General features: G+C 35.7%; 1 protein-coding gene across 50 annotated transcripts in view; it reads right to left on the minus strand.

Annotated features, from left to right (window-relative positions):
• Positions 1-3,139: 3,139 nt before the first annotated feature.
• CLASP2 (cytoplasmic linker associated protein 2) overlaps positions 3,140-13,529 on the minus strand; it is a 141,681-nt gene continuing 131,291 nt past the window's right edge. For all 50 annotated transcript variants that reach the window (XM_066992332.1, XM_066992335.1, XM_066992345.1 and 47 more), the window contains 5 exons: positions 9,898-10,091; positions 9,193-9,321; positions 7,770-7,976; positions 6,434-6,550; positions 3,140-5,333 (listed from right to left, as the gene is read on the minus strand). In XM_066992332.1, the coding sequence (XP_066848433.1) occupies positions 5,247-5,333; positions 6,434-6,550; positions 7,770-7,976; positions 9,193-9,321; positions 9,898-10,091 (734 nt within the window). In that variant the 3' untranslated portion in view covers positions 3,140-5,246. The remainder of the gene's footprint in view (positions 5,334-6,433; positions 6,551-7,769; positions 7,977-9,192; positions 9,322-9,897; positions 10,092-13,529) is intronic.

Below are 13,529 nucleotides of genomic sequence, written 5' to 3' on the forward strand. Positions count from 1 at the left end.
AAGTTAAAATTAGTTTTTCCTCACCTTCCCTGATATTTTAACTTTTTTACTAGATATGCTTAGGCAAAGGATAGGAAAATGGTGGTTTTTTTTTAGCCCCCTTTACCCCCCCATACAGGGGGTCACTCAAGGCCTGGGACATTCACCTTGGCCAACATCTCTGGCATAAATTTCTGATCCCAGAGTGCTGCCAGAGAACCAGTCTGAGATCATTCCCCAGTCTGATTTGTCTACAACAGACTGGGGAGCTCCCATGGGGTAATCTTGGCTCTGCCACAGAGATGAACGGATGGAGAGGGAGTATCTACTAATCAGTCTAGCTGACTTTTGATGTCTGTCCGCTGACTGATGGATGTACATGTACATTTTTGTTTTTACTGGTATATATCCTCCTTGGCAAGACAGGGGCAACCTTCGAACCGATCTTGACACAGTTAACAGAGCTGACTGCAGTACTGATTTCAGTAGGAGTTTATGGAGGTACAAAGATTTCTGTTGGTGGACAAAAGCAAGATCTAGAAAAGGAAGCAAACTAAAATGAAAGACTTATGAAACTTTGATGCCTAATATAAAGTTCAATTACCTTTCTACCTCCTGACAATGGTAACATGTCTGAATATCACATGTAGATAATGCTGTTTTTTCCACTGAAGAAAGGTATTTTCCATATATCTCTACCCAGCATTATTCCCAATCTTACTCCCTCAAAATACGCTTCATTAGGATCACTTGCATCTACTTAAAATACATCATTAGTTTTATTTTTGATAGATATCATGCCATTCAAGACTGCTTGCCAAATAACATTTCAAAGTTTCCAAGAGTTACTGTTTAACAGCCATTTACAAATGGAGTTGTGATTGTGTCTGAGCAGAAGTTCCCTCGTATGTAAACATGCTCATTACCCTAAAAATCCTATTGGTAAATGAAGCAACTTCAATAGTTGGGGGTAACCCAAGCTGCACAGTCTGGGAATCCTGAGGTCTTAAAATATACTTAAGTATACATGGGTAAACAAGATATATAGAAAAAAGGCAGATTAAGTTCAATTTTTCTTTCCACTTGCCAGACTACCACAACTTGCCAAACTTCCCAAATTTCTGAAAACCATCCACGTTCTAACAACAAAGATTCACTTAAGAGAATACTTGTTATATAAGAGACTTAAAAGCACATGCTTCTACAAATGCAGAAGGCATGATTATAAAATTTAGATGGGAACAAATAAGTTTTCTTTAGAGAACATAGTATGAATACTTTCGTCTTATGTTGAAGTAGACAGCAACTGCAAAACTAATCAGTTTACCAGTTCAATTGGGAAAAAGCATCAGTTTTATTTCTCCAGATAATCCTTGCGTTCCCAAACTGCGTATCTATCCTCATCTTATTTTTACTGTATTCTATGCTTCTGTTTGCTAAATCTCAGCCTAGCAGAGCCAACCAAACCACACTTTCTAACCCGTCATAGGGATTAACTGTAGCATAATTCACATTTATTCCTCTTTATCTTTTATGATTGTTTTCAAAGGGACAATGATATATTCACAATCTGAATTCTTTTGCTGACAATTGAACTGTGAGCACCTCAGGCCTTAAATCTCTACAGGCTTTCTACATTGATGAGTTCGTGAATTTACTCGAATATTTGAACATTCATAGAAGACGCTAAGAATGTGCAAGTGTTTCACGATAAAAGTGTTTGTTCTTTTCACTCTGGAACTCAGACCACAAATAATAAGCATGAATCAATCTGTTCCAGTCTTTATCTTTAAAAATAAACAAGCAACCAACCTCAGGAAAATTTACATGATCAATCCTCTTTCAATTTACATTTACTATCCCAATTTCAGCTGAACAGATGCTACCCAAAATTATCTAAAGCAAATGATATCCAAGTCCAAGACATTCAAGACATGCATTTCCTATCCTGATTCTGCATGTAGTTTTCTTTCCTTCTTCCTCTTTTTTTTCTTTTAAAGCCTGAAACCAGCCTTTAAGAATCCCATTTCAGTATTCAAACCACTTCAATTACCTATCATTACAGAATATTAAGAAAGCCTTCCTGAAAAAGAACAATAGTAATTGTCCTCATTTTTCACAGCTCTTTATGCCCTTTTTTTTTTTTTTTTTTTTTTTAAGATAAACCACCTCCAGTACAAACATAAGGCATGACTAATCATAGCTCAATTTTAATTGAGCTATTGTCTATTTGGAGTATAGGAAATGAAGGCAAAAAGCAATGCAGTGAATCTGGTAACTGGCCTCAGTGGAGAACATTTTGTTGCAAATTCTTCTGGCTTCACGTAATACAAACATGTTCTATCCACATACAGCGGTCCCATCTTTGTTGGAAACAGAACTAGTCACATTGTAATTAAAATATTCATTTAAATATATTGCATTTAGATTTTCAGCACGTGGGATATCACACTTAGAACATTTAAAGGTGTCTTAGAAGCATAACTGAGGGACAAACTTTGTGTAAATATCTCCTCTCCTCCCCCCTGGAGCAAAATTTTTCTGTCATAGGGGAAAAAATCATTTCTTTCTTACCAACATTTTTTTACAGATAAAAAGTTATGTTCATCCAGAATATATATGGTATGTTTCAATAAACTTATTTTTCAGTATGAAATAACATCTTCAAAAAGATGACAGAGCAAAGTCATCTTGAAATGATCATTTGAAATAAATATTACCTACAGAAAAAGCAGGAATAATATATGGGACTATTAAACTTAGAATGTGTAAGATTTTTTTTAAATGTTCTTCTGTATAATCAAAATGTAAACTACAAGATCTTAAACTAAAAATATCTGAAATATTAAAAAATAAAATGCGAGCAATGCAACAGTGTACAAATAAATGAAATAGTAAACAAGAAGCCTGCTGAAATGAAGGAAATATGGTGTCCATTAAAGATAATATACAACTTCCAAAAACCATTTTTGTCTAGCATACCTATATTCACACCATGTTCTCAAATGCTAAGTCAATTTACTAACAGGGTATCTAAAGGAACATCATTTGGACACACAAAACATGAAGATTATTATTTTTTTTAAACCAATCTTGTTTCTGTCACCTTTATAATCTTTCTTATAGCATGTGATCAAATGAAACAGAAAACCAAAATGTATACATTGTTGTTTTTTTTTTAAAGTCATGTTATGTACATTTTATTGCCAGTATATGCACAATGGTAAGCATAGAACTATAAATACACAATGCAATTAAACAGTAGAAAACAACAAGAAATGTTACACATAATAGAGGAAAGAAAGAGGAGATAACTATCTTCCTGATGTAGGTGTTAAAAAGGGCTAGTGATGACTTACGACAGTCTCGTTTTTTTCCGGTCTTTACATATATTTCTACAACTTTTCTTCCAAATAAATCTCTGCAATGGCATTGCTTCTTTAACAACATGTCAGCTTTTTCTGTCAGATTCACTTCAATCAAAATCAATCAAAAGTGAAAACAATCTTTCGTGTAACTACAAGCATCTGACAATTTTTATTCAGTTTTGTTTTTCAGGGTACCTAGCAAATAAAGTGTATAATTATTTTAATATTTGGCTGCATGTTGAAGAATAGAGTTTTGAATACGCCTTAAGTGATCATTTGGGAAAAAAAAATAAGAAAAAATCTTCTGTAGACAGTTCTACCAGGTGCTATATGCAGCAACTCAGTCAAACATTAGTCACCCTGAAGAGGTAGAGAGAATTTTAGCCTAGTATAAGTCATCATCCTTGGCACTACTATTTTCTCTCTTATCAGGATACACTTCCTACAACTACATAACACAACAGTCAAAGGGAAAAAAAGCTAGGGAAAAAAGTTTCCACCATTCCTGGGAAGGGTACTGCTTCATCCCAGTTCTCAGTTAATTAACTTGTTGCTTATATCCAAAACAAGGAAAAAAAAAAAAGACAATATTGAGGGACACATTTACTCGATCCTTGCTCTCTTTCCATTATTAAGTTCATAAATACAAAGAACCATTATTCACAATAAACTAACTCTTTTTCAAAAATGGAAAAACAAACTCTGGAAACATTTCCACACCTTAATCCAGATGGGTCTTGAGGATGCTATTCAAGAAAACCATGCAAATAGTTTGGTGCAGCTTTTCCCACCTCATCCAAAATATAAAATTTTTAAAATTAGAAGGTGGCAAGATCCATAGAATTTGTGACTATTCCCCCTCCCCTCTTTTTAAATTCCCCCCTATTTAAATTCAATGCAGAAAATTTTGGTGCTTTTAGGAAGATAACAAATAAATAGTCTTCTGCACTGTTGCCATGAAATCCCATGTGAGTTACAATACAAGACTACTGGTTCCAGCAATTAGGTTGAAAGGAAACATTCTAGTGATAAATACATACTGAGCATGCTTGGGCAGAGCACTCCATTCTGAAGCATCCTGCTTGAAGAACGAAAGGTGACAAGGATGGTTCACGTCCATCAAGTGACCATTAACTCCGCTGCTAAAAAGCGGACTGCCACACTATCACCAGGTCGGCAGTGCTACCCTGAAAGGGCTGTCTTCCACACTAAGAGGTACTGGTTGTACCAGCCCTCTGCTGCGCACACTAAATTCTTATTTATGCAACAAACATACAACCAATGAACAACATCACTTTTACAGAACTGGATCAAGCCAGCTTTTTTATGGGCGTATTTCTCAATCTCCAGAATATCCTGAACAAGCTGTAAATAAGATGATGAACGACCAACAGTGACTGAGTCTCACTGCAGTTCAGACTAGTTCTGCCTTGTTTCACATCACTTGTTGTTTCTAGTGAAGGACATAATACTCAAACAAAATAGCAATAAAAACAATGTTATCTGCAGCTGAGTAAAAGCAACGGAACTTATATTTTAACTTCTGAAGCTTAAAGCATACCTGTTTAATTAGGGTAAAAAATGTTTTTAATACAGTAACACTGGCAAAAGTTAATGGGAAGACACAGAGGATTGTGAACAGGATAAATGATGGATTAGATTATTTATAAATTTTATTTTGCTTTGATCAATGGATGTTAATACTGTTTTTTCCTTGGATTTGGAATAATTCTATTGCAACAGTCACATGCAAGCTGAAGACAGCCAATGGTTAAAGAAAAAAAAAGGGAGGAAAATGAGAAAAAAAAGAAGGGTTCCAAACGTTGTAAGAATTTTCCTTGCACTTGAAGAGGGCCTGGCCCTTGCTTTAAGAGACCTGGTTAACTCCTGTCAGCTTCATTAGCTTTGTCCAGACATATCTGCTGTTGCATCGCCTGGTCCAGAGCCTGTTTGTGCACGCTTGATGTAAAGGTTCAGTAATTTCATCTGCAAATTTAAGCCAGAAATTTGCTTTAGTTAGTATTTACAAACTGTACATACTACAAGAATGACACACCAAAGTAAACATTAAACCATTTTTTTCCTGAAAGCAAAATTTTATGTTACATAATTAACTGGAAGGTAACATACTTAACAATAAAAATATTAAACAGCAAAATTTCTCACAAGGAAACAGGTCAAGCATCATTAGGGATGTAAAGAAAGTGATCTAAGGTAGCTAAACTAAAATGGGTGGATTATTTTCCCCGAATTACGATGCTGTTCTGAACTAAAGGAGGAAAAAAAACCCACCTTAAGCGAATGTTGAGGTTTTAAGCCTCTAGTTACATTTGATTTTTTTGTACCTACTAAAGCTTCCAATACTGCCTAAAAATACATTCAGTGCCATCACTGCCAGACAGTATTCTTAAGATGCAACTGTCTTATTCAAAGATTTACAAAATTAATTGTCCTGTTTTATTCCGAAGGACAGATTCCCAACACACCTGTTTGCATGTAAACAACAGTATGTACAAGATGTCAATAAAACCCTAACCTTCCTGAACCAAAAAGGAAGTGAGGGTCTCCCCCGCCCCCAAATTAGTGATACTGAAAGGTCTAATGAAAGCAAAACAATAAGGAGGGAAAATAAACTGTGGAATATAACATCTGCACATGACATTTAATGCTTTCCAACTGCATAAAAATATGACAAGAAACACAGGTAGAAAAACCTATTATCACTATTTCAGAACAAGAAGTCTGACAGTGTGTTCAAGAATGTTCAAAATATTAAAAATGTATTTTCTAATTTTTTTCAGCCACTGACAGTACGCAACTAGATCTACTAAATAGCAGCAAGAAACAATTTATTCTTTTTCATATTGCTGAAGTTTGTGCAAGTCCCTAAGTATTTACAGACCTATGGATTCTTAGTTTTGAACCTTTTATGCCAATGTTACATCAATCTTTTGAGAGTTTCATAAGCCTTGATAGTTTCATTCAGATACATACTTTTACTAAACTTTCTGGTAATTGCAACGGAAATGCAAATGTGTACATGCAATTATCATCTACAATATATTTAATTGTAATCTTTTACTTACTTTACTGCCAGTGAGTTGACTGAGATGTGGTTTTAGTTCATCACCAATTACTGCATGAATGGCAACAAGGCAGAAAACACATGCCTTACGAACACTACTCTCTGAATTATCATAGCCCTAGAAAGCAATAAAATTAACATTATATTTATAAATTAAATTATTACAATCAATTATTATAAATTAATAACATTTATATATTAATATAGTATATAATAAATGATAAAATAATATAATAAAATATAATTATTATAAATTAAATTAATTTATAAATTAACATTAATAGCTTAATAATAGATTAAAAGCCTCAGAAAGCTGTTTACTTCTTCTTATAATAAATACATTAAAATCTACATTAAGTGAATGTTAAAGTAGCCCAATGAAGCATTCCAAGAAAAAAAAAAAAGCAAATACAGAGCATGCACTTAAAAGGCAGGCTGTTTTGAGAGTTACTTTCCATACTGAAAAAACCTTACACATTCTTGTTCATAATTTATGTTGAAAACAGAGCTGCTGTCATGCTCTGGGTTGAAATGCATTAAGGAAGAACACAAGGAGAACTGTTCTAGATTACACACGTTTATTTAAAGCAGAAGACTATTAAACCTAGCACTTTCATACTCTGAAACAAGCTAATTCTTAGCAGGGAAAGATTCTTTTCTTAATTCCCAGCCTGTTATTTAATGCTTTTTGTTTCTCATGCCTGTCTCACACCCTCTTCTCAGAAGGACCCTGCTCTGCCTCTACCTTCCTGCAGATGTGTGACTTGACCACATGCATTAAATACAGAAATCTGCAGAACACAGCTGTCAAATTCTGAAAAGTCTTCATCCAGCACATGTAAATTAATGTATTTTGTTGTGTTATAAGGTGGGATATAATTAAAAATGGACAAAGAAACAGAAACCTCTGATATCCTTCTCATCTTATTAAACTTACCCCAGTTAACTGCTTTTTTCCACTTGCCTCCCCCAAATCCCAGGTTATAAAACCCTACAGTTATATATACATACAACATGTCCAATTTAGAAGAATCAATTAGAACTTGCAGAAGATGTTTCGTTGTTGCCACCTGTATCTTACAACTGAAAGGCTCTATCGAGCTTAACTATAACCACTACTTTATATTGTACCTAGATTTTGAGTCCTAACAACAATTACAATTCAACTAGTTGACAATCACAGAGATTGTTCCCACTGAGTTATTTTGGGTCAAAGCAGCCATCAGCTAAGACAAATAAAAAATCCTTCATGAGAGCCAGGCGGTATTGCTTGAAAAAAAAAAATCTTTGCAATTCTTTTATATGCAGAGGGTTTTTTTGTTTGTTTTTTTTTTTACCTGTATTAGACCTGGCACAATCTCTGGTAAAAGCTGAGTAAGAGTTTCTTTAGATACTCTCTCAATGACTTTCGTCTGCATTTTGATTGCAGCCAGATTAATGGGGTAATCTGCAGTTTGGATAATTGGACAAAGAACTTTGATGCACTGATCTGGGCTAATGGAAGTAGCCAGCATGGAAGCAGCTTCTTCAGCAGATCTCACCACCTATTGAAAGGACAAAAGACATGGAAAAATGATGTACAATTGCTGTGCACAGAATTGCTGTGGTCTGTTATCTGTCAGTACTGGTCTTGAACATAAACTTCTCTTAACCACAGCTCCACTATATTGTAAAAATATGTACATTACAAGACTTTGAAGATGTGTCCAATGTTCCAGCTGTTGGACATATTATCGAAAAACAAGACTCTTTCCAATACCGTATGACTAATCTATATGCTCTGCAAGATGTCTATCGGTGTTTTCCAAACATGCCTGACAATAACTGTTGAATCAAATCTGGAATCTCTCTATTCTGCAATACTATGCAGAATACAAATGCAATATTATGCAACTACATACTGAAATTTCCCCACTCTGTGAATCTATAATTTCCTGTGTTGTCATTCATTATTACTTGTTTGGCCTTTGATCACTGACAAGTCCCATATAAAGAAGTCCTTGCATGGGGAGCATGGGGGCATAGGGAAGACAGGGAGGAGATGTATTCATCTAATAACAAATCTGTATTCTTCTCCTAACATCAGTGACACTGACGTAAACTGTTTAATGTTTGGGTGGCTACTGTATTTGTTTGTTGTATGTATGTGCTGCTGTGTATGCTCACATCACAAGAATTTCTGAGCAAGATTACAGTTATCCTCCTACTTCTGAATCCCCTCTCTATTCTCAGCCACAGGCAACTCTTCTCGTTGATATCTTACAGTCCTTTCTCTCCTGAAAAAAAATATATTCAAAGCCATGCTCTTGAATGGTGCAGAGATGTCTGGAAATGGAAAAGGCTGATGATTTCCTTGCCCTGTTCAGTCCCATCTCTCAGCCATGTATGTTAATGAAATCCAAAACATTGCATCAGAACTCCAGGATATCTGGCTTAAGATGTCATACAACGAAAAACCACCTTCAGTTATTCTTTGATGAGCTGTGATCATTGGTTATGGCTCTGTGTCCTCTTGGACAGCACTCAAAGCAATTGCTATCAGGGCTGACATTAACCGTTTCAGAACTTATAAAACCACAGTTCATTTTTCTTTTGCATACCTGTGTTAACTAGTAAGAGCTGAATGCTTGATTATTACACAGATTACTTCCTCAGTAAGATCTAACTGATTTGTCAAACACTTTCTGGACATACACACAGCTGTTTCATTTTGTAATATTTTGTTATAACCTCAAACAAACGGAGTAACTGATTACTAACCTCCTTATGGGGGTCCTTATGAGCTTCTAATGTCTTCATTATTGTGAGCTCTGCATAATTCTTAAACCTTGCTGGCTGGTTTCTTAGAATTTCTCTTAGAACTTTCAATGCCAAAGCTCTAATTGCATACTAAAGATTAAATATTAAAATAAATTAGTTATGCTCCTTTAAATAGATATATGTTTTAATATTTGTTCAACAGTAAAGCCTTCGATAATATATCAGATTTTCTATGCATATATGTAATACAAATACTGTATTAATAAATTCAGCTAAAAAATTGTTCAGTTATTCATTTTTCTCTCTCTCTTTCTGCAATTAATTCAGGTTGTATATCACAAATATGCTGCCAACCGGAGTTATCTGTGCTACCCAAGAGCTGCTATGTTGCATACAATTTTACCCTTCACAAGTGCCGATAAAACATTTAGCATCACACAAATGCATTATTTTTGAAAACACATTGACAAGTATTTATTTATTTATTTTAATCAGAACAGATATTAGTGTCATTCTGAACCTCAGCAATTTAAAAACGTGGCACTTACAGGGAACAATTACATAGAACTCAAGCGTTTTCACGATAAGCATTATTTATTTATAGAAATATATAGTGATTTGTGCCCTTCCCTTACAACTTTCAAAGACACTGAAAGTAAACCATGTGCTTTGTTAACATTCTTAGCAGAAATAATCTAAATTTACCTCTTTGTCTCCAAGTGTTTCAAGCAGCAAAAGCAGTACTGTTTTGAAGTGCTCATCCCAAACACCAAAAGACTCTTCTTGAGTTAACTTCATGAGCTCATAGAGAGCAGTCTTTCTTTCCTCAACTCTCTCATTATGGTTTGATAACTCTTTTAGTAACTCTGCGACCAGATCAGAATGATCCATGGGAGGCTCTACCAAAAAAAGAATACACAAACACAATTTCCAGATTATTGCAAATAAATATTAGTGCTTGATGCACAACTGTAAGATATCTTCTACGGTAGCTAGCTGGCTTTCTAGCATACTTTTATATTTTCCACCCAACTTAGCCAAAATTACAATTTCAGTATTTCATTTTCAGTGCAGACAACATTCCTAAACAAGCTTACAATCACAATAAAACAATGATACCACAAAAAAAAAACAAAACAAAACCACACCTGTACAGTTTACTGCAATAGTTTTTACTCTTGCAATCCATCATACAAAAAGTGGTAGTTCCCTCTACCCTTTTAAATCTGAAGTATTAAAGGGCCAGCTTTCCCATGTTACACTTCCATCCAAGAAGATAAACTTGCATATTCTCCTTCAGTATTATCTTACTGAACTGCTTAGACTTTTGTAAGCCATGGTTCCACAGCAATGGCTAGACTTTTAATGCAAACAGAAAAAAACTGCTCAAGAGTGGAGCCATTAGCCCCACAGAGATTCCAGGGAATTACTGCTATCTCAGTAACAGTCACTATGAGACAGCTCTGGATTTCAGCTTTGATTAACAGAGAGGATTCCATGATGATGGAGAAAAAGCACGCACCAGTAACAACTCATATTTGGAAACACTGGACTGCAAACATGGAGATCTGCAAACAGCCAAAAACAAAACAAACAAGCCCTTGTATGTGGTATTAATGACAATTAAATATTGAACTGTTCCCTTTACTCCATTATCAAGACCAATTTAGAAAGAAAGACCAATTTAAGAAAGAAAAGCATATAGCTTCTACCTTTGCACCAAGACTTTGGGGTGAATTAACAGAAACGTTTTTTTTCCTGCGAAAAGTCTGAGAGCATTGACGTACATTTTTCTTTCATAGAGTAAACAGTATTAATAATATGCAAGCGTTCCTGCAACTACATCTATCCTAAAATTATTTCACTTCGTTAATAGATGAAATACATTTTCCCTAACAAATTTATTAGGTCATATGCAGAGAAACCACAACCCTTATATTGCTGTATTCAATATTGTAACTTATAAATGATGTACAAAGAAACAAAAAGTAAAAGCTGAATATCACATATCAAGGATCAAAAAAATAAAAACAACAAAAAACACTGTTTTTGTACCCAACATTTCTTTTTGCATTGTTTTGCATAAATAATCAACTCACCAACACCTGAAAGCAGAAACCTTTTTTCTGCAACCACTTCCACTGCCTCTATATTAATGCATGATTTGCAAATTCTCTAAATGGATCATTATTGTTTGTCTAAAGGACAAACTGGAATTTCATTCTGCAGGTGCATTATGTGAGTAATTATTTAGTACAGATGAGCAGAACGGACAATCCATTTTATGGAAGCAAGGGCATTACTTTTATTACTAGGACTATAATGCTTGATCTACCAAACTGTCAGGTTTACATCCACGGTAAATCCAATTTTGGGAATGTATATCAAAATTTAATTAGCAAAGCAACCTATATGTGCTTAAATAAAGCTATTTACATTGTGGAAATACCAGAATGAAAGAAGTGGCAACTTTAACGTATGGGGGGGAAGGGGCAAAGAGAGAAGGTACCAGCCATATCCATGCAGGAATAAAAGGAAGCTCTATTAGCTGAGGAAATTAGCTTAGTCGGTCGAGGGAAGTGATTGTCCCGCTCTACTCTGCACTGGCGCGGCCTCACCTCAAGTACTGTGTGCAGTTCTGGGCACCACAGTACAAAAAGGACATTAAACTGTTGGAGAGTGTCCAGAGGAGGGCGATGAAGATGGTGAAGGGACTAGAGGGGAAGACATACGAGGAGCAGCTGAGGTCACTGGGCCTGTTCAGCCTGGAGGAGGCTGAGGGGGGACCTCATCGCAGTCTACAACTTCCTCGTGAGGGGGAGTGGAGAGGCAGGTGACCTATTCTCCGTTATCACCAGTGACAGGACCCGTGGGAACGGTGTGAAGCTGAGGCAGGGGAAGTTTAGGCTGGACATCAGGAAGAGGTTCTTCACCGAGAGGGTGGCTGCACACTGGAACAGGTTCCCCAGGGAAGCAGTCACTGCACCAAGCCTGTCTGAATTTAAGAAGAGATTGGACTGTGCACTTAGTCACATGGTTTAAACTTTTGGGCAGACCTGTGCGGTGCCAGGAGTTGGACTTGATGATCCTTATGGGTCCCTTCCAACTTGGAATATTCTATGATTCTATGAAATAGATTTCCTTAAATAAATAAATAAATAGCACAAAATCGTCTGTGTGGGTGTGTGCGCCTTGACAGCCTCAATTTCCCATTCCTGGATATGATTTAGCACCCAGTGTTTCATTCCTAAACATTCTCCAGATAAGAAAGGAGAAATACATTAAGTCATATTGAAGTCTACTCACAACTTTTTTTCTGAAAAGAAAAAACATAAATGAGGAGGAGGAGGTTCATTTGAATAAATTAAAATGTGCCTTAAATACGTATCTATTAATATTATCCATATAAACATTTGTTAAAGAACATCTCTTCTCAAACCAATCAAATAATAACCTTTTGACAGGCTATACAGTATTGGGGGTAAGAAGGAAATTAAGGTATGTTCTGAATTAAGTAAAGATTTTCCCACTGCCTGAAACATGGCCAAGAAGTCAACAAGGTGGGTACAAACCTTGGATGAAACACCTGCAAAATGACTGGATTATAAATGGCTTTCTATTTATCTAGAAGGAAACAAATGATGGTATCAGTTAAAAAGGCAGAGGCTTGGAAAACATGATCTATGGAAGCACACTGAAAAAAAATGAGAGGGACATGCTTTGGAGGGGGACACTGGGTTTCAAACAGGAGCTGCTGAATGCTTTTAAGGAGTCTAGAAAGTGTCTTAGAAAACCACATTCCCCTATACTTCTAATAAAGGGCACCTCCCCTGGAAAGAGTGCTAGTGCTTTGAAGATTTAGACTGTTCCTATGAAAACCTTTTACTACAGAAGTGGTAAAATACTCAAATGCACATTTGGGGGTACACTGTGGCATCTCCTCTAAAGGAGTTTTTTAACTGTTAGATGAACAGTCTGCAGAATACATGTTTGTGCCTCAGTGCAGCTGACTGCACCAAACGAGCAGCCAAGATCTCCCCATCCAGCCCTTTATATCCATGTCTTCTCCCAGTAACAGATGAGAAGATACATCAGAGTCCAATAAAAACAGGAACTGTGTGTCAAACACAGTGAAGTTGCTGGAAAGTATAAACTAGTGTTCAACAAGCACTTCGGGTTTATGGGAAAAGCATGCAATTCTTAAGTGAGAAACTGCATGCACAAATATTTTGCCGTGTGTATAAATGTATCTTTTTTTTTTCCCATGCCAACTTTTTCAAAATAATCTCGGATGCAATTCTAAAAGTAATGACAATACACATGGTGCTACTAAAAAC

This window comes from Anser cygnoides, chromosome 2 (genome assembly GCF_040182565.1).
Source record: "Anser cygnoides isolate HZ-2024a breed goose chromosome 2, Taihu_goose_T2T_genome, whole genome shotgun sequence".
Lineage (NCBI taxonomy): Eukaryota > Metazoa > Chordata > Aves > Anseriformes > Anatidae > Anser > Anser cygnoides.